General features: G+C 46.4%; 1 protein-coding gene across 1 annotated transcript in view; it reads left to right on the top strand.

Moving 5' to 3' along the window:
- ERGIC1 (endoplasmic reticulum-golgi intermediate compartment 1) overlaps window positions 1–18,740 on the top strand; it is a 57,429-nt gene that overhangs the window by 16,580 nt on the left and 22,109 nt on the right. The window contains exons 2-3 of the mRNA XM_069029382.1: window positions 5,320–5,381; window positions 11,596–11,668. Coding sequence (XP_068885483.1) covers window positions 5,320–5,381; window positions 11,596–11,668 — 135 coding nt within the window. The remainder of the gene's footprint in view (window positions 1–5,319; window positions 5,382–11,595; window positions 11,669–18,740) is intronic.

An 18,740-nucleotide genomic window follows, 5' to 3' on the forward strand; every position in this document is an offset into this window, starting at 1 on the left:
AGCCTTTCCCTGGCCCCTCAGGTAAATCAGTAAAACCAGACCTTACATAAGGGTACATGAAAACATCCCACTCCAGAGCTGTGGTTCAGAGCTCCACAGAGCTTCTGCTGTGTCTTTGCAGGGAGTCCACACAGGGCATCAGTAATTTTGGGAGAAATTCACCCCTGGGTGCCATGGCCAGTGCATCCCTCCTGTCTTTGTGCCAGGGAGGGGTGGGCAAATGCTGGAAACTGAAGGAGGAATTAGTGTTTTTCCTTCTCTGATATGAACTCCTTTGGGTATCAGAGTTTCTCTTTGCTACAAGACACTCAAATTTAACCAGTGTCTAGTTAGTTCTACTTAGAAGTCATTGGAGTTTTTTAATTGCCTCATGTTCTTTGCCTCTTGCTCATGAAAAACGTAACAGCATCTGACGGAGTTGTTAGAAAAGCTCTTTTCAAATTCCAGAGATGTCAGAGAGGATTTTTCTGTTTGGAGGTGTGGAAATCTTCAGTGAAATAATGTATTTATTACTTCATTTCCTGAAATATTTCGGGTCCAAACTTGAAACTGTTCAAGTGTACATAAAGCCCTGGCAGGAAGCCCTGCCTGTGGCAGCTCCTGCTGAGGGAGTGAGCTCATCCCCTGCTCAGGACAGGCAGGTGAAGCATCAACTCTAGAAAAAACTGCAATGTTTGGGTCCCCTGCCCTCCCTGCCACTCATCCAGCACTGTCAGTCACAGCTCAGGTGAGAGCCCACCTGCAGAGCTGCCCCAGCCCTGGGGCCCTGCACAGGAAGGAGCTGGAGCTGCTGGAGAGAGGCCAGAGGAGGCTCCAGGATGATCCGAGGGATGGAGCAGCTCTGCTGGGAGGAAAGGCTGGGAGAGCTGGGATTGTTCAGCCTGGAGAGGAGGAGCTTTGGGGTGACCTTATTGTGGCCTTTTAGTGCCTGAAAGAGCTGCAGGAAAGGTGGAGGGAGACTATTGACAAGGGATGGAGGGACAGGACAAGGGGGAATGGCTTCATACTGACAGAGAGTCGGGTTAGATTGGATATTAGAAAAAAATCCTTCCCTGTGAGGGTGGGGAGGCCCTGGCACAGGGTGCCCAGAGAAGCTGTGGCTGCTCCTGGATCTCTGGAAGTGTCCAAGGCCAGGCTGGATGGGGCTCAGAGCACCCTGGGCTAGTGGGAGGTGTCCCTGCCCATGGCAGGGCTTGGAATGAGATGCTCTTTAAGGCCTTTTCTAACCCAAACTGTTGTGTGATTCTGTGACACATTTCTGTCTGAAGAAAACATCTGAGTAGCAGCAGCTCATATTAATCTAGGTACAACTTTTGAAATCCTTCTAACACTTACTGGTGCTTGAAATCTGCCACCCTTTTGTTTGGCTCCTTTGAGGTCACCCTCACTATTTCCAAGAAGACTGTCCATCAGAGAGCTGAAATTCTGCCCCAGACCTGGCTTAATCACACAAAGATTTGTGAATTGTTTGAACCTAGTTAGGAATGACCCCTGCTCATCTCTGTGGTGCTGTTTTACCACTTTGTTGACAGTCCCACCAGGAAAGTGAGAAAGTTTTTTGCTGTGTCCTTTCAACTCTTGGATTGATAAAAAAGTATCGTAGCATTCCCTCATGTTAGTTATGAATGTTGGTTCCTGCCAACCTCTGACATTGCCAAACAGCCTTTTTTTATTTCTTTGTTTGCAACTCTGCTCTCCATTGAAAGAAAAGACACTATAGATGTGTCAGGAAATTCCTTTGTTATGCTGATGACAGCCTGGTTCTATCTTTAGGCTCATATTCTGGAATTGCAAGGCCCAGCCTTCCCTTTATGAGAACACGTATGACCTGGAGGAAGAACTTTCCTAGCAGCAAGTTTGTTGTTTCCACTCTGATACGATGTTAATTGATTAACTCAAAGATACAACTTCGCCTTACAAGTCTTGTCTTTCTGAGGGGAGGAAGAAAGTTGCCAAAAGCTAAATATAAAACAACGTGCAGTGGAAAATGCACATGTGCCTGCTCTGTGAGTGTGAAGTGATGTCTCCCTTCCTAAAGCAGGAGAAGCTGCAGGTTAAGGGAGTTCACTGAGCAGCTGTAAATCTACAGCCTGATTTCTCGTGGTCATGGAGGATGACTCCCAGACTCTCCCAGTGGATGCTCAGCGTGGCACAGGGTGTCTGTGCTGGATGAGCTGGCAGGTACAGCCCCTCTGAACATCCCGTCTCCCTGCAGCATTAGTAATACCTTCCACTGCTTTGAGTACAGTGGGGAGCTGGGAGGCAGCTTTTGCAACAGAGCACAAGGTTCCTCTCTGTTCTCAGGGTACAAATACTCCTCCGAGTGACCAATGCCTCAGGAACCTGGAGGCTTGTTGGAATTTGTACTGCAGGTGCTTGCAGGAACGTCTGACCTGAGGGCAAGTAAAACCTGTTCCCCTTTGCCATGCACACGGCTCCATGGCCTCCTCCCTCATGCATTACAAATCATCTCTGGTGTCTAATCCTCATTCTTTTCTCTTCCCAGGACAGTGTAAGTGCTCTCCTGGGATTGCTTTCAGTTCTGGGAGGTAGGCAAGGAGCCAGTAGCAAAAGGAGAAGGGTTTTCTAGTGGAGGCAGATTTTTAACCCTTAGGTCTGATGGGAGCTTCCACAAATCTCTCATTTCTTGGGACTTAGGGTCTCCTGTTACAATAACTCTTGTCAACTTCAAAGATTTGTTTGAGACATTTGCTTGATTTACTTCTTTTTACAATTATATGTAATTAATGAAGCCTTCTTTGGGGTTCTGTCCTCATTGCTACCATTTAATCTCTCTGGTGTATCACAAACATACTTTTCAAGCTGTCATTAAATCCTTTACATTTCATATCTTCTTCTAACTTGGAGTTTAAATCAGAGTTAACAAGATGGCTCTGTGTCCTGGCCATGCCATCATTCATCATTCTCCTCAAACTTTGATGTCATTCGGGCTTCCCACTTGCCCTTCTCTGAATGCATAAACCCCACTGCTCTTTTCACTAACCAGGATCAGACTGAGGAAGTTGTATAAAATGTGGCCAGTATCAGATGCCTTATGAGCAGTTGCCTGGAACCCTGAGGATTATTGGTTCCGAACTCAGAACATGTCTTTTCCAAGCAATTGATTGTTCTGCCAGGAGACTTGCACATAGCCAGTCCTTTTTCTTTTGGGCTGGTGGTCATTTGGATTTACTGGTATCACACATCAGTGAGCAAAATCTAAGCAGCAGTGTTTGCCTCTTACTCCAAACTTGTCATTTTCCATTCCTTTATTGTTGATTGTTGTGATCATTTCAGCATCCTTGTGCAAGCTTCAATACTCCTTCCCTCCTTGCCTTCCCTTCTTCTTGAGTCAGGCTTTGGGTGGCATCCTTCAGGCTTCTGCTTTCATCCATAAAACCTTAACTGCGCACTTCTTGTAGTGTCTCTGCCTAATCCAAGCTTACTTAGGCCATGTAAAAGTTAATTTGTGGTGTTGGGTGTTACTTACGTGAGTAAAATGATAATCAGAGGAGAGAACTTTGCCTCATGTGACATCAGCTTTCCAGACAGTTGTTTAAAAAGCTAGAATTTTTTTTTTTTTTAATGCTATGATGGGCCATCATTTCAATACTAGCAAATATTTCTGGTTGTGAGAACAAACTTCCTTTTATAGTATCCACACGCTGCTGTTTTTACTGAATCCAGCCTGGAGCTGTTTCCTATTTCTGAGTGTTCGCTCACACTCAGCAGCTCCTGGTGTTCACGTGCTCTGTCTCTCTCTCTCCCTCTGTGTTTCTCTCTCAGCTTTTTTAGCCTTGTTGATCTATTATTGTGACTTTGGCCAGACGACGCCAGCTTTCAGCATTTAATGGGCTGGGAGAGCAGCAGCTTCCTCCGCCTGTGAGACCATGATGTCATCAGCTACTTTGGGTTCTTTCACCATCCTGATGCTTCTGGTGGATGTGGAAAGAATGCAAGCAGCACTTTCCAGATGTTCTCAGGGCAGCTGGAAAACCGTACATGGATTGTTTGGTTGGGGAATATTGCTGGGCTGTGTAGGAGGTGGCAGTGAGAAGGGTCATGAAAACACAGCTCCTGTGCAGTGTTGCTGTCAGGTGTCTCACAGAGGGTTGTTGGGGTGTTAAGTGACTGCACAGCTTATTCAGGGCTCGAGCTGGGCAGGTGAAATATCTTTCTACCTGCTCTCCATTCCCTCTCTTCCATTTCTTCCTCCAGCTTCAACTTCTGGGTGAAGCACAAGATCCTTCTGATCTCATGCAAGGCAAGTGGGGTTTTGTTCATGCCGTGCCTCAGTTATCTCAGCAGCTGAAGACTAAAGAAAGAACAATGATCTAGTTTTTAAACTCCCACTATAATATTTGGTGTAGTAGGAGCTACTTAGTAAACACAGGGGTGTTTCATGTTGGTGCAGTATAGACTGGGAATTTGGAAGCTGGTGCTTCTCATGCCTCTCCAGGGCTGGAAAGAGCATCAGCTCTCACCCACTTGTGGCATATCCAGAAAAGTCTATTTTGGGGCAGAAATGGTCACTTGGTTCTTTAGGGTGGGTGGGTGGGTGTTTTTAATGCATTAATTAATTTTTACTGAGTGGTGGAAAAACTGATGTCAGAGCTGCACTGCGGTTGGGCGTGCAGGAACACAAGGTGGCAGGAAATAATACAGCTAACACAGGAGGGCAGGGAGAGTTTAACCATGGGGAGTTTAAAATAGCAAAGCTGAGCCCTATGGATATTAAAAGCTATGACTGAATCAAAACAACGGTCTAATATTAACCTGGATTTTGCTGGGGGAGGAACAAACCTGTTGGGTTAATTTCTGTTGTTGTATCCAATGTCCAAGGGATTTTTTTTTGTCTCAACACCTGGATTTCTGACTTTGGGGTTGTCTATTTTTGGTTTTGCAGGATACAAACTACAAGGGGAAATATAGGTTGTGTTTCACTGGGGTTTTTTTTTTGCCAGGCATCTTTATTCAGGAGTCTGTAGAGTATCCTTTCCCTTTTACAGTGGTCTCTAAACTTGTCCAGCATGACTTCTTGCCTGGCTCCTCTCACAGTTCAGATTGCACAGATCCACAACAGGGAGGCGGAGGGAAGTGCTTTGGAAATGGGAGCCAAGACAGAGCACAGTTACATAATTGTACAGAAGAAAAGGGCTTTTTTTTGTTTTGTTTTTCCTTCCCATATCCTCCTGCCTACTGAAAAAATGGTGTTGGAAAGCTGGATGGAAAAAACTTCAGCATCGTTCATCCCTGTGGGGGCATGAAATATATTGAAATGTTCCACCTGTTTTATGGCTGTTGCTTTTCCTCTTTCAGGTTTGACATCTACAGGAAGGTGCCAAAAGACCTTACACAGCCAACCTACACAGGGGCCATTAGTAAGTAACTTCTTTTTGATGTCCTTGCATAGCCCTGGTCTAAAATTAAAAGATTGTTTGGCCTCTCTGTCTGCAGGGAACTTTTTAAAAGGGATATTAAGCATTGGAAAGTCCTTTGTTGCTGAGACAGCTTGTTCTGCCCATCAAACAGTGGCACAGCTTGTGTGAATTCAGAATGGTGGCATCACAGAATGGTTTGGGTTGGAAGGGACCCTGAAGAACCTCCAGTCCCAACCACCGATAGCGATCCACTCTCACTCCCATGTATCAATACACAGACTTTGGCTGATACAAATCTCTTGCCTTGGGCCCCTTGTCCTTCCTTCCTGCTCCTGAGGGAGGCTGGAGGCTGAGTAATGCCATTTCTCACAATTATGTGCAGCGAGCTGGCTGGGCAGAGGGCTTGGTAAACATCGATCAGGCTGATCCTGCCAGGCCTGTAATTACCCTCCGAATGCAGCCTTCCTGTGCCATTGAACAGGGACTTCCTTTGATCAGGGAGCTGTGCTCCAGTCAGCCATTCTGCTAGATGGGTCAGTAGTCTTGTATGTCATTGCTGACGTGAGTGATGTCACATCCCCTGGTGACAGCACGCAGGACTGAGTCAGTGCCAGTGAATCAGGACACAAAGGAAAGCCCTCTGTGAGCTGAAGAAACTCCTCGCTGTGAGCAGGGTTGAAGAACAGGTTGTCCAGGGTGGTGTGGAGTCTCTGTCCTTGGGGATGCTCAAAACAACCAGAGTTGGTCCTGAGCAAGCTGCTCAGAGCAGGGGAGTGGGACGGGATGATCTCCAGAGAGGTCCCTGCCAGCCTCAACTATCCTGTGCTTCTGTGAAGATACCACATTTCCCTAAATATTTACCCTCAGAGTCCTTGTCCCCTGAGTTCTCCTGGCCACTGAATTATTTGTATCCAGACTCCCTTTTAGGTTTGCTGAAGTTATGAACAAAGGGCTTGACTCAAACTGTTTGGGAACTCAGAGGCGGATGAGATTGAGTGTTTTGAAAGAACACTTTGAACTTGTGAGTGATCCTGCCTTCTCTTCTGTTTTGGAAACTAAGAGTTCCCACACTGTAACTGGGCTCCCTTTGAGAATTTGTCCTGTTATGAATCACCTGCAAAAGAGTATTTTAGAAGCAAAAAAAAAAACCCATCAAAGGCCATCCAGTTTAGGCTTTCTGATCTGCAGTAAACAGCTCAAGTGATAAGTCTGTTGTGGGAAGGCTTGAAGGTTGTGACTCTTACTTAAAATTATTAGCTGACTTATTTCTCTCTATTGTTATTTGCAGCTTCTCAGGCTTTGATTTTCTTCTCTAACTGGTTCTCCTTCTTTTTCTTCGAGTGTTTTTAGACAGGCTGATAGAAGCTTCTGAACCACACAGGCAGCCAAGAAACTGGTGGCTTTGCCTGTGAGGATCTTGTGAGCAGCTTTCCTAATGGGCTTTTCTGTCTGACCAAACCTGTGGCTTGTAATTTGGAAGCCACTAATCTTAGGTGTTGTAGGAGGCCGTGGATGAGACCAGCCCATTGCCAGGCCAGTTGGAAGCCTGGGAAGGTTGCATGACTTGGTGATAAAATGCTGTAGGGAAGTCAGCTTGTGTTAACTTTGGGGCTTGAGTGTAGGGGGAGGTTCTGCCTCTCAAAAAATGATTTAAGGTTTAGTAATTATGTGAAATTACTATGACTGCAACTTTATTTTGGCTTTCTTTATGTCCTTCCTTTAAGTTTCTTTAAGCTTTACAGAGCAGATATAAAATAGCCCATAGTATCCAACTATTAATTTAGGCCTTTTCCATATGATTTCTGCTGAAACCTTAGTTCAGTATCAACTTCTGGTGCTGAAGGCTTTCTGGAATAGGAATGGACTTACTGCAGGATTTCAACAGTGGAGTTTGTATTGTAAAAAGGTCTATTTTCTAAAAAGGGTTGAGGTTTATTAGGGAAGAAGGCACAGAGCAGATTACAGCAGAAGAGAGGTGGAAAAGAGCAGCTCTGCTCCTGCCACCAGGGTGTGAGGAGCCTGGGCTGAATGGGCCAAGGCTTTTAGGGAAGAAGCACCTAGGGGACAGTAAGTGTTGGGGGATTTTGGTGGAGAAAAGCAGGTGGTCTCAAACATGAGCAAGTTCAGAAAACAACTGGAGGGTTATCGAGGCTTTATTAAGTATGGAATTCTGATTCCCAAATTTGCAGTGAACGCTGCATACAAGATACTTCAGGTCTGTGTGGCACCCACTCAGCTACAAACAATTTTTGTAGGAATAAAGGAACCAAGAGCAATCCACTGCTGTTTACTTGAAGTGAGGTTTCTCCAGAACCACACACCCACTCTGCTGTGGACTTCTCTGGGAAGTGTGTAGAAGTTACTCATTCCTTTTCCTCCATAAACCTCCCTTCCTCAGGCAGCACCCCTGTGCCCTCACCCAGCCATGCTGTTGTCCCTCTTCCACCAGTTTTTGCAGGCCTTCCCACCCCGTGTAGCATGTCTGTGGTGCCAGTGTGACAGACGTGGTGACAACCTGGCCATGTTTGGGTACAGAGGCAGCAGCAGCCGCACTCCTGGCTGGCTGACAGTTGGCATCTGGCTGGACAGGAGCAGTGGGGCTCTGGAGAGGAGCCTGCAGCCCAGGCAGCTGCTGTCACGATCCTGCTATCCAGCCATCGGTGTGGATGCATAGTTTGCGTGCACATGTTGTATGCACACATGGAAATGTTATCCAGAAATACTCTGTGCTGTTTTGGGGGCTGGAGTTTTAAATACACATCAGGAAATATCGAAGTTATGATTCACACGGCGCCTGTAACAGGACCCATTCCTTGTGCTTCATAACAGTTTGCTCCACTGAATAATAAATACTATTAATTTTATGCCTTAATATAGACATGGCTCCACGTTCTCTCAGCCTGTGTGATGTGCTAAACACTTTGCCTTTCTCTCATTTCTTGTGGGGTGGGGAGGCAGAGCCAGGAATGTACGTAGACGGGGTATGCAGTAGAAGGGATTTGTACAAAAAGGTTAGTGCAGGCATAAAAACCTTGGCAGAGTTTCCCATCCTTTTGGGATTGCAGATTAGCCAACAGCAGTGTGTCTACACCAGCAACCTTTGATATATCGATCATGTTATCATATTAGAGCTTTAAAAAACCTGTCTCAGATGTTGTAGGAGCTCTGTGGGAACGTCGCCGTGCTCTTGCAGTTAAACGAAGCTTTATGCATGAATTGTTTGATTCTGTCTGATCCCAGCCTTTAATCTACTTTTCCAAATATCATACACTTGTCAAATGTGGGTGGTAGGACTGCACATTTGCATGGAAGCAAGTAAAAGCCTTTGCTGTGAAAGAAGCAGCTGAAGCACCCCGTGCATAAATTCCTGCTCTGGGAACGTCGTCTGTGCCTGCAGCTCCACGCTGAGAGAGGAGCTCCTGTCCTGCAGCTGAGGAAATGCTGCCTCTGCAGACAGAGTAACTGATAATGCTTCCACATGAGTCTCATGCCAAAAACTCCCCCTGCCCTGAAAATGTGTGTGTATAGGAAGAGTTTAACAGTCAGTGCAAGTGTCCACTGTCCTCTTTCCCGGAGCGTCCGGCAGCATATGCCCGAGGAAGAGCAGGAGGGGGCAGGTTAAACACTTCACCAGGCTTTGCTCATTTGGCTTCTGAGCTTCCTAAGCTGGATTTGGTTCCTTTGGGTTTCATATTCCACAATGGATTTCTTCCTCGGGGCATGTATGATTCCTTTTCGTAATCTGATTTTATTCCTTAAACATCCTCAGCATCCATAGTCAAGAATCTTCAGAATTTAGTTAAGCATTGCGTAAAGGAAAACCTTCTCTTGTTTTTAACCTCTCCTTTCCCTGTTGTTCCCATGCTGGAAGAGACAGTGAGTGGTTGTTCCCCACTCACCTCCTTCAGGCTGCTCATGATTTTATGTCCCCTTCTCATGTCCACACTCAGTAATCTCTTTTACAGCTTCAAAACTGCCTCCGTGGTTTGAAGACTGGGAAAAGCATTGAGGAGCTTTGAAAGTCAGCCCCTGCCAGGCACTTCAGAGCATTCTGGCAGGGTTTTTTAGATATAGGTTAGTGGAATTTTACTGTGCTGTATTTGGTAAGTATTGTCAGGAACCTTCACTGCAAGAGCTGAATTAAAGATGGGCTTGAGGAAGCAAATACTGGAAAAGGAGATATTTTGATGATATAAGTGGCAGAGAAGAAAGTTTCAGAATTGGAAGAGAGACGAAGCTCTGGGAGAGAATTCGGTTAAGAGAGTTTGTAGTACCAGGCTTTCCTAGAAGTGCTGGAGAGCAGAGAGGTCTGGCTGATGCTGTGGAAAGCCTTTATGGGATTATAACAAGCAGCAAGGAGTATGGGAAGCAATTAAAGAAAAAAGCCTTGTCTATGTCAATCACTCTCCCTTGCAACTGCCAGAGATCAGAGATCTCGTGTCTCTCTGTCAGTGATCAACAGTACAAACACTGGATCTACTCATCTCCTTCCTTGGTTTCTTTTCCTGGGTTCTTATGTAGATGTGGATGTTCTCACAAGAATTTGCTGCTGTGCTTTAAAGCAGACCTTTCTCCTCCCCAGCCTGTGGTGCCCCGTGCCAGGGGCTCAGCTGGGTCTCAGCCCTGGTGACCTTCTGTGTTCTGACAGCCAAGACTTGGGAGCAACTGGGTGGCCACCTGAGGTTTCTCTTCAGGAATTAGTATCCCTTCTTGCTTCCTGTTTTCCTACTGGTTTTCAGGGCTTTTTTCCTCTTTTTCCTCATCCTAGCTAATGGATTTTTTAATCCATGGTTAATCCCTTGCACTTTCGAGAGAGTCAGTAAATGAATCCACAGTTGAAATTATTCTGATGAGGAAGGGGAAGCAACGCATTTCTCTTTCCTCAGAACTGGAAGAATGAAGCACAAGGCTTTAGGTCACTCAAGGGTCTGGCTCAGTACTTGCCCTCAGCACCTCTTTCCTTCCTGTGCCTCTCACATTCTCTACCAAGGGAGTTTGGACCGGGGCAGTTGTGTGATAAAATTGTTCCCAGCCTGTTGTTGCTTGAGCTTCCTGAAATAATGGGCAGTTGGGGCTGTACAGGTCATGTGGAATAAAGTTGAGGAACAGGGCTTTTTTTTAATGTATTTCTCAACCCCAGGTGGTGGCTCTGGTGGTCATTTCACAGAGGGCTGTGCTGGGATCGAGGGGTTGTGCTGGGATCGAGGGGTTGTACTGGGATCAAGGGGTTGTGCTGGGGTTGTGCTCCAGCTGTCACGGCCCTGGAAGAGCCTGTCAGTTCCTGCTTTACCCTCCTGTGAGTGATTCATGGTGAATTTGGGTATTGTATTTAATACAGAGACACTCTGCAGCCCTGTCTCCTTGAGCTGGCTCATCCTTGTCTGCTCCAGTCATCCCTGATCCATAGGATTTACAGCTGTGCTTCCTTCCAGCCCCTCCTGTGTGGGTGACTCTGTCACTGCTGCTTGAATGTCCCTGGTCAATGGTTTGAATAATTTCCTGGTGAAGAGTAAACAGTAACATTCCAGTTTCTTTGGGTTCCCTCCTTGCAGCTCCAGGTTGGAATTCTTAGGAAAGACATGGGATTTGTTGTCTGGGTACTTCACAATTCCTTCAGTGGGGATTTTCCCTCTTTGAGGAGTCAATATGTCAGCAAATGGAGAAATTAGAGCAGTGAGGCACTGGCTGCACTAGTCCAGTATTGCCATGTCTCTGCTGTCCCAGCTCTAGGAGTGCAGCCTGTGAGGTGACTTCCACAGCTTTGGGACTTGACAGAGAACCAAAATGTGTCCTCATCCCCAAAACACCATGTTAGGGGACTGTGTGCTGTCAAAGCAAGGAGGTGCTGGTTCTTCTTGCCTTCTGGAGGTTTTAATAGTAATAAAATTGGGAGCCAAGGGTCCAAAGAAGTTGTGTTGTCAGGAAGCTCTGTCAAGAAGAGGGAGTGCTGGCAGACCAGCATTGTGTGCTGAAGATGGAGAATGCAGGAGCTGTGGGGAGGTGGAAATCATGATAGAAAAAGTGACCTGAAAATGAAGATGTGTGGATACTGGCATGGCATTGAGCTCACTGCTCTGGTGGGCTCCTCTGGGTCATGGACTCTAAAGATTGTTAATTCTCAGGTGTGTATGGGAGGATATGGCTATGTGAAAACAGTTGTTGTCTTTGTTAGACATACAAAACTAACCTTTTCCTCTCCTTCCCTCTGTTCCAGTCTCTGTCTGCTGCTGTCTCTTCATATTGTTTCTCTTCCTGTCGGAGCTCACTGGATTCATAGCCACCGAAATGTAAGTAAAAGTCATGTTTGCCCTTGTTTGTGTGGATGTGAATCCTTACAGCTTTACTGTTATCTGAGAGAAATATTCCTGTAATTTCACTAAGTCACTTAGTTGCCCAATGGGTTTGGGATTCCTTTAGGTTGAGTCCACGTTCTCAGACATCCATTCAGCTTTTTAATTTGCTAAAATTAATAGGCAAACTCGGTTCTGAACTATTTTTGATAGAGGAAGCTGTTCCAGACCTCCTTGATCCTTTATTAGCTGCATGCTGGATTGCATAATTAGCATCATGGAAAAATGGATTGCATAAAATAAGAATTATTAGTTTAATATCAATATATATTTTTTTTAATAATGTCAGAGCTGAATTTCTGATTCATGCCGGCAGCTTTATTAATGTGTGAAGTTTTTCTTCTTCTGTGGAGCCTTACTAGGAAATCTTGTTCACAGTTTTTGTGCCTGAGGACAAGTTGCTCCAGGTGGTGACAACTTTGAGAAAAATGGAAATAATTTCTACTTTTAAAAATTGCTCATTGAACAAGCATGAAGCACTTGTTAACACTGAGTTAATCAGACTTTTATTTTTTCCCCTGTTCTCATGTTCTTCCTGCCTCAAAGTAAACTTTTAGTAACCATTAACACATCTACCTTTGTTTGGGGCTCGAGGAAACGTTCTCCATCACCCTGCTGATGTGGCAGTGAGCTCACTGAGCATGAGGCACAGTTCCTGGATAGCTGGGAAGGGTGGAACTTCTGTCAGGCTCACATGATGGTCCTGATAGCAACAGATGTCAGAGCTGAGCAAAAAGGCTCTGAAACCTTGGGCTCCTGGGCCGTGATCAGATTGACCATTCTGATAAGCAGGAGGCTCTCTCATTGTTTTTGTGCAGCTCTGTCTTGGGTCAAGAATATAATTTCAGGAATAATGTTAATGTTGACTAATGTTTAACTGAAGGCAGGAGTGCAATCAAGCTGGAGATCATTTTTTGTGCCTGTTGCACGTTTGCTTCAGAGGTGGTATCTCAGATCTCTTGCTTGCTCACTGTTTCTTTGAATTCAGTTTCGTGTGTTTGCTTGTGAAATCCAGGGTCACCTTATCGAGCACTTCACAGAGCTGAGTTTGCTTGGGTTTCTTGTTTTAAAAACAGATTGATTCAAGTAAAGCAGTGCTTTTTCTTGCTCTCCTCTTAGATCTCATTCTCTTGCCTGGTTTTCTTTTTCTTTCAGTTAATGCTTTACAGGAGGAATTAGTGATACCTACCTAGTTTTGATCCAGTTATTTGAGTGCACGTATAGTGGCAGTTTCCTGACTAGAAATTCCTTTTTGAACAGCACAATTGTATAATTCTCTGAGGCCTCTTCTTGCTTTTTCCTTAAGAAGATGATGCATTTTCCACGAAAGTATTGGGAAGTGCTGTAAGCATGCTCAGCTGGCAAGTTCCTCAGTAAAACCTCGGAGGGATGGTAAGTGCCTTTCCCAGCAGGAGCTGCGTGGGGAGGAGGTGTTTGCAGGCAATAAAGCAGTAAAATTTTAGAGGGGATGTCATTCAAGAGCCTGGGACAAATGACTGCAGGAACCTGATTCGTCATGGGCTGTCCAACACAAAAGCTCACACGAAAGAGTGGGAAAACCTCCTTCTGATGAGTTACAAGTCATCAGACTCTTGCTGGGAATGTTCACCCCCAGCACTTGTGAAAAGGCTCTCCCAGAACAGCGGAAATACTTCAGAAAGTCACTTCAAGTCCTCCCCAGTTCAGCGACTTCAAAAGCTGGAGTAAACATTACTTTTTCCGTTTCTTACTCATTTGGTTTCTCTTCTGAGAAACCCAGCACAAGTTGTTGTGAGGCTCTTGTGGTTCCCTTTCAGTCAGGTGTTACTGGCAGTGTGCTGTGAGGCAGCAGAGCCTCATCATTGGGAGTAAGAATTGGGAGCTCTGCGTGGTCTGGAACTTGAGAGAACTCTGTGCCCCCATTTCAACTGGTCATAGCAAATAACAGGGGAAATACTGTCTAAAAAAGGCTTCTGAGCCCTGTTTGCCCGTGATCCAAATACTTACAGAGATATGGAAGATTCCTTATGTGCAAACTGTTCAATTCTCATCAACTTTCAATGCAAGCTTCAAGGTTTTTTTGTATTAAGAGTCTCCTACAACAGATACCTCACCCAGATTGATGTTTCCCAATGCCAGCCAGGACCTGAATGATTAACAGGTGTGCAGTTACATGGGATGAACTTTCCTGCTTTGTCACTGCCAGCTGTGCTGTGAGACTGCATCACTCTTTCTCCTTTTGTGTCATATTTCCCTTAAAGCACTTGTCAGAGCCAGGTTGGGTGGGGAGAGCTGCACAGTTTTGATGGCAGGGCGAAATGAGAGCACTTGGCCTGGTGTTTTACATCAGAGACGTGGCAGGTTCCCTGCTGAGCACTCCTGCTTCCTTCAGAGCCCTGTTACAGCGAGTAATTGTGTGTGGGGTGTGTGCAGGGACAGCTCCTTCAGGGCAACCTCAGCAGTGGTGCCCACAGGATTCACAGGATTCACTGTCTGACTCTCCCCACCGAGAGGTTCCCTGGGTAGCTGCATTTACAGCAAGAGGTTGCTGTGGTTTGTTGAGCCCGTGCTGCAACATGAGAAAAGAAGGTCTGCTCTGCACCACACTAACCCCAAATACTCACTGGCTTCTGCCCACTGCTGGACTTTCTTCCACATTCACCTGAATGCAGCAGCCTCAGTGCCTGGTATTACTCGAAATCTCAGTTTGGCTGCTCTTGCCCAACTTCAAAGCTGTTTTTCCTTGACCAGCCCATTGTCGTAGCATTTACAGTCTCAGCTGCTGGAGACTTGTCTGGGTGGCAGAAAGCCAAGAAATGACACCCTCATCTCAAGGATCACAGTCATAGCCCTAAATCCAAACATTACCTGTGTGGGGAGGACAGCAGCTGTGTCATAACTCGTGTGGGCATTTCTAATGAGAGCCAAGGCTGTGTCTGTGCACAGGAGCTGACTCCAGTTAGGAAGTCAAACCAAGACACTGCAGGAAGCCCATGGAAGAGGTAACACACTCTAAAGGCACGTCCTATTCTGCTGCTGACGGGTTTCCTGGGGAGACCAGCCCTGAGAAGGGTAGAAAACTCCCAAGTTGCTCATCTTCCAGATTTATCGTGTGACCCTCACAGGCCTCTGAGCAGCCATGAAGGAAATCCAAGCTTGGCACTTAGGTGGGGCTGCATCCTTCCCAGGAAAAGCACAGTGAAGGGCTGGTGAGGGAAGAGGGTTTTTTTGCTTTTCTCAGTCACAACTCATCATTGGCATTAAGGGGAAGGCGAGTTTAACTCTGGAAGTCAAGGATCCGCTTGATTTTTAGGGTTTTTTTAGTCCAGACTGAGAGTGACTGAAGACTTAGTCCAAACTTCAGGTGTTGGAATGTCCCCATCCCTGGAGGTGTCCAAGGAACACCTGGATGTGGCACTCAGTGCTCTGGGCTGGGTGACATGGGATGGGGATGGGGCACAGCTTGGACTCGGTAATATTGGAGGTCTTTTCTAACCTAAGTATTCCATACCAAGAACGTTGATGAATCTCCTCAATTCTGTAAAAGAGAAAGAAAAGGAGGTCTCTGCTCCACATTTGAACCTCTGAAAGTTGAACAGCATCAAACACTCTTGTCCCACTGAGCTGATGACTCAAAAGGCTGAAGAAATGAAGCTAAAGGGTTGAATGTGTCTGGTTTTTCCTGGGCAAGATCAGTAGTTGGTTGAGTTGAGAGCAGTCTGAGGGCTACTTGTCCAGCCTGTAGCAGCCTCCTCATTCCTCTGCTGCTGTGTTGCAAACCAGAAGCATAGAAATCACCCGTCTCTTTTCTAATTAACTCAGATCAGCGCTAGACGTTAATAGCTGGCAAGATGATAATCTCGCAGTTTTATCACTGTAATTAGGTCATGAATTATGTTCTGTGAGATCAATAATAGTTTTCCAAGTATTCCATCATTAAGGATTAAAGATGTAATTAACTAATCTAGTCTGCCTTGCATTGGCAGCCAGGGTAAGGGGTAGGAGGGTATGAATGTGGTGTTTGTGGTATGAATGTTGCTGCTCAACACTAATTCATCTGCCACAGCACACTGTAGGAAGCAGCAGACTGTTCTTGGCAGTGATTCCTTTTTCTTTTTCTTTTTCTTTCTTTTTTTTTTTTTTAGTGTAATAACAGAAAAAAACCTATCTGAAGTGACAAGTTTGCTAATTGGGAAGCTGTGCCCCCCTGCAAGGCAATTAATTACTTAAGCAGAATATCTGCAATAAAATGACTGCCTTTGCCTGAAAGCATAAATCATGAATCATAGAATATCCTGAGCTGGAAGGGACCCACTAGGATGATCAAAGCCCAATTCCTGGCCTGAAACAGGACAGGCCCAAGAGGGTGGTCAGGAGTGTGGGAGGAAGCAAAACTCCAGGAGTTTCAGGGACCAGTGTTCCTTGTCCACACTGGATTCATTTGCATGCCCAAGAATGATCCTGCAGAGCAGCAGAATTGTCACCAAACCAGTCTTCAGAGGCTTTTTATCCCATAGCTTTCCAGAGTGTGTGGGATGTGTGTTGTGGCTCTCAGCCCGTGAAAATGGTACCAACCAGCAGAGTGGGATGCTGCTGCTGCAACAGGGGTTTCTTCTGCTGCAAACCATAATCCGGGAGCACAAGCCAGCAGATGCCACAATTCCTGTGTCCTGACACTAAGCTGGAGATGCACCTCCAACCCTACTGGCTCATCCAGTTGAGGCAGATGAAATGCTGGAGCAAACCAGCCCAGCACGGGCAGCACAGCCTCATAGGCAAACAGGAATGGGAGCTGTAACCCTGCTCCTACCACGGACTGACCTTGAGACAGACACTTTTCTGCAGAAGGATGTAATCCTTAGCAGCCCTGAGAGAGGTAGGCAGGTAAGAAGCTTAATTAATGTTTGCGTAGCAGCGTGGAGATTACCTAATGCGAGGTGTTAGACGTTTGTGCAGGGTTGCTGTGCCCTGTGTGGGCTTGCAGGAAGCAGGAGGTCGTGTCATGATGTCATTTGCAATTCCTGACTCAAGTCTACATTGACGTCTTTTGAACCCTTCTCGTCTTCCTGTCTCCTGGAGAGCTGCAATTCCTTCCTTTGTAGGGCAGCGTGTTTGCTGTGCTTCACAGCTGATCTGGGACAAGGACCTTCACAGGGAAGAACCGATTGAGATGCAGAAGATGACAAATATCAGAGCAGCAGACACATGCACAGCTTATGACACAGTAGAGAGAGTTTGCTGACCTGCTTGTTGTTTCTTCACACAAATTGAAAAGAAGATGTGTCTAATGTTGGGGCTTCTCTGGTCTGGCACCACTGAAAATGTGGTAGTGCAGGAATCTCGGCTTGGGAGGGTTGTGTTTCTGGAAGGTGGTTGATGAGAGCTGGAAGGGCAAGTGGAGCCAAGAGAGCTCACCTGAGAAAGTCTTCTGAGAAGCTTTGGGCTTCCTCAAGAAAGAATAACTATCTTCCATCTTAGCCATGGGGTCCTGGAGATCAGAGGGTGCCTCCTGGGAGTTGGAGGACAAGGTAGAGTGCAGCTTTCTGCAGTAAGTGGCTGTATGTTCCCTATGGCTGATGACTGGGGAGGAGGCTGCCTGGCTGTTTGCTGTGAAAGGGGAGAAAAAAGGCTAAAACTTGGAGTGGGGACTTAGGACAAGGAGGACAGAAGACAAGGCAGGTGTCTTTAGAAAGCACCCACACAGTGTGTGAAGCTCTGGAAGGTGGATGCAGTGCCCACCCTTGGATCCAAAGGGCTGCAGGCTCTTCAGCTGTTGAAGTGCTGTAGTGGCCAGGGCTGCTGGGTGGACATAAGTTACTGGGGAAATTTTGTTTCTGGGGAAAGAAAGCTGTTGTGTCATAAATCTGAGACCTAAAGCACAGGGAACAGGTCTGACTTTGTTTGGATAAAATCCTGAAGCTGTGCCGTGCCCTCTGGCTGCTGTGGCCCCCTTTCCCTCGCTCTCACGTGCCATTGGCATGATCTGGCCAAAGGGTCCCTCCAGCTTTTTGCGTGGAACGCTGGAAGTTTGTAAGCAAACGGGAGAAGCAGCCCAGCAGCATCGCTCAGGAATGTGAAGTATTTCCAAGTGCCTCTTTCTAGAAGTGAAGCAGATTCCTGATGTGTGGATCATGGAGAAACTGCCCTCTTGTTCCTTGGGTCAGTGGTGGGAGCTCTGTGGGGGCAAGAGGTCCAGCTCTCACCTGTTATGTTGCCTTCATTGTACTTCCAGAGCTCTGCACCCTCACCCTGCTTTATTGTGCTGCTTTTATTCAGATAGTCCTTAGCAACAGCCAGGAAAACACCAACTCCAAAATGTCTGGGGTGTTTGGAGGGGGTACACCCCAGCTTTGGAGTCACAATGTGACCAATATCACTGCCTCTCTCTGCCTGGCCTCAGGTTTTATTTCCCTTGTGACCATCCCAGATTTACTGTTAAAGCACTGTTACTCCTGGGACACTTTATTTTTCAGGAGGCACAGCTATAAATTAGAGCCAACTTCTTTTCTTCCACCAGAGACATTACTCCTCCAGGGAGAGTGGCTAGAGGGGGTAGATAGTACTTTTCCTGACATCCCAGGATTGTCTGATTAAATGGTAGGAAAGCTGTGTGCAATTTGGCTTCGTGGCCCTGGGGAGGAGGATAGCAAGGGACACATGAGTGCCAGCCCTCTGCCATCCACGCCTGGGTGCCACTGGTTCACTGGAAGGAGTAGCCTTGACCCTGGCAGTTTGCATTACCTGTGAGGTTCCCAGAATTCCAATACTCCAGATATTTGAGGAGAGAAATGCCCAGTTTGTTGGAAACAACATTTCTTGTGAGGTTTGCCCCAACAAGTGCAGCCTGTGGTGTGTTGTTGCCGTGCCCTTGGTTGCCCACAGTGAGAGGGAACATCAGTGACACACAAAGGATGCACTTTGAGCTGGGTTTGTCCGTTTGGGCCCTCAGCAAGAGCTGATGCTGCCGTGAGGAGGCAGTGGCTGGAGCTGGGAGGGAGAAGCAGGATCCAGCAGGATGGGTGCTCCATGG

The sequence above is a fragment of the Aphelocoma coerulescens genome, chromosome 13 (genome assembly GCF_041296385.1).
Source record: "Aphelocoma coerulescens isolate FSJ_1873_10779 chromosome 13, UR_Acoe_1.0, whole genome shotgun sequence".
Lineage (NCBI taxonomy): Eukaryota > Metazoa > Chordata > Aves > Passeriformes > Corvidae > Aphelocoma > Aphelocoma coerulescens.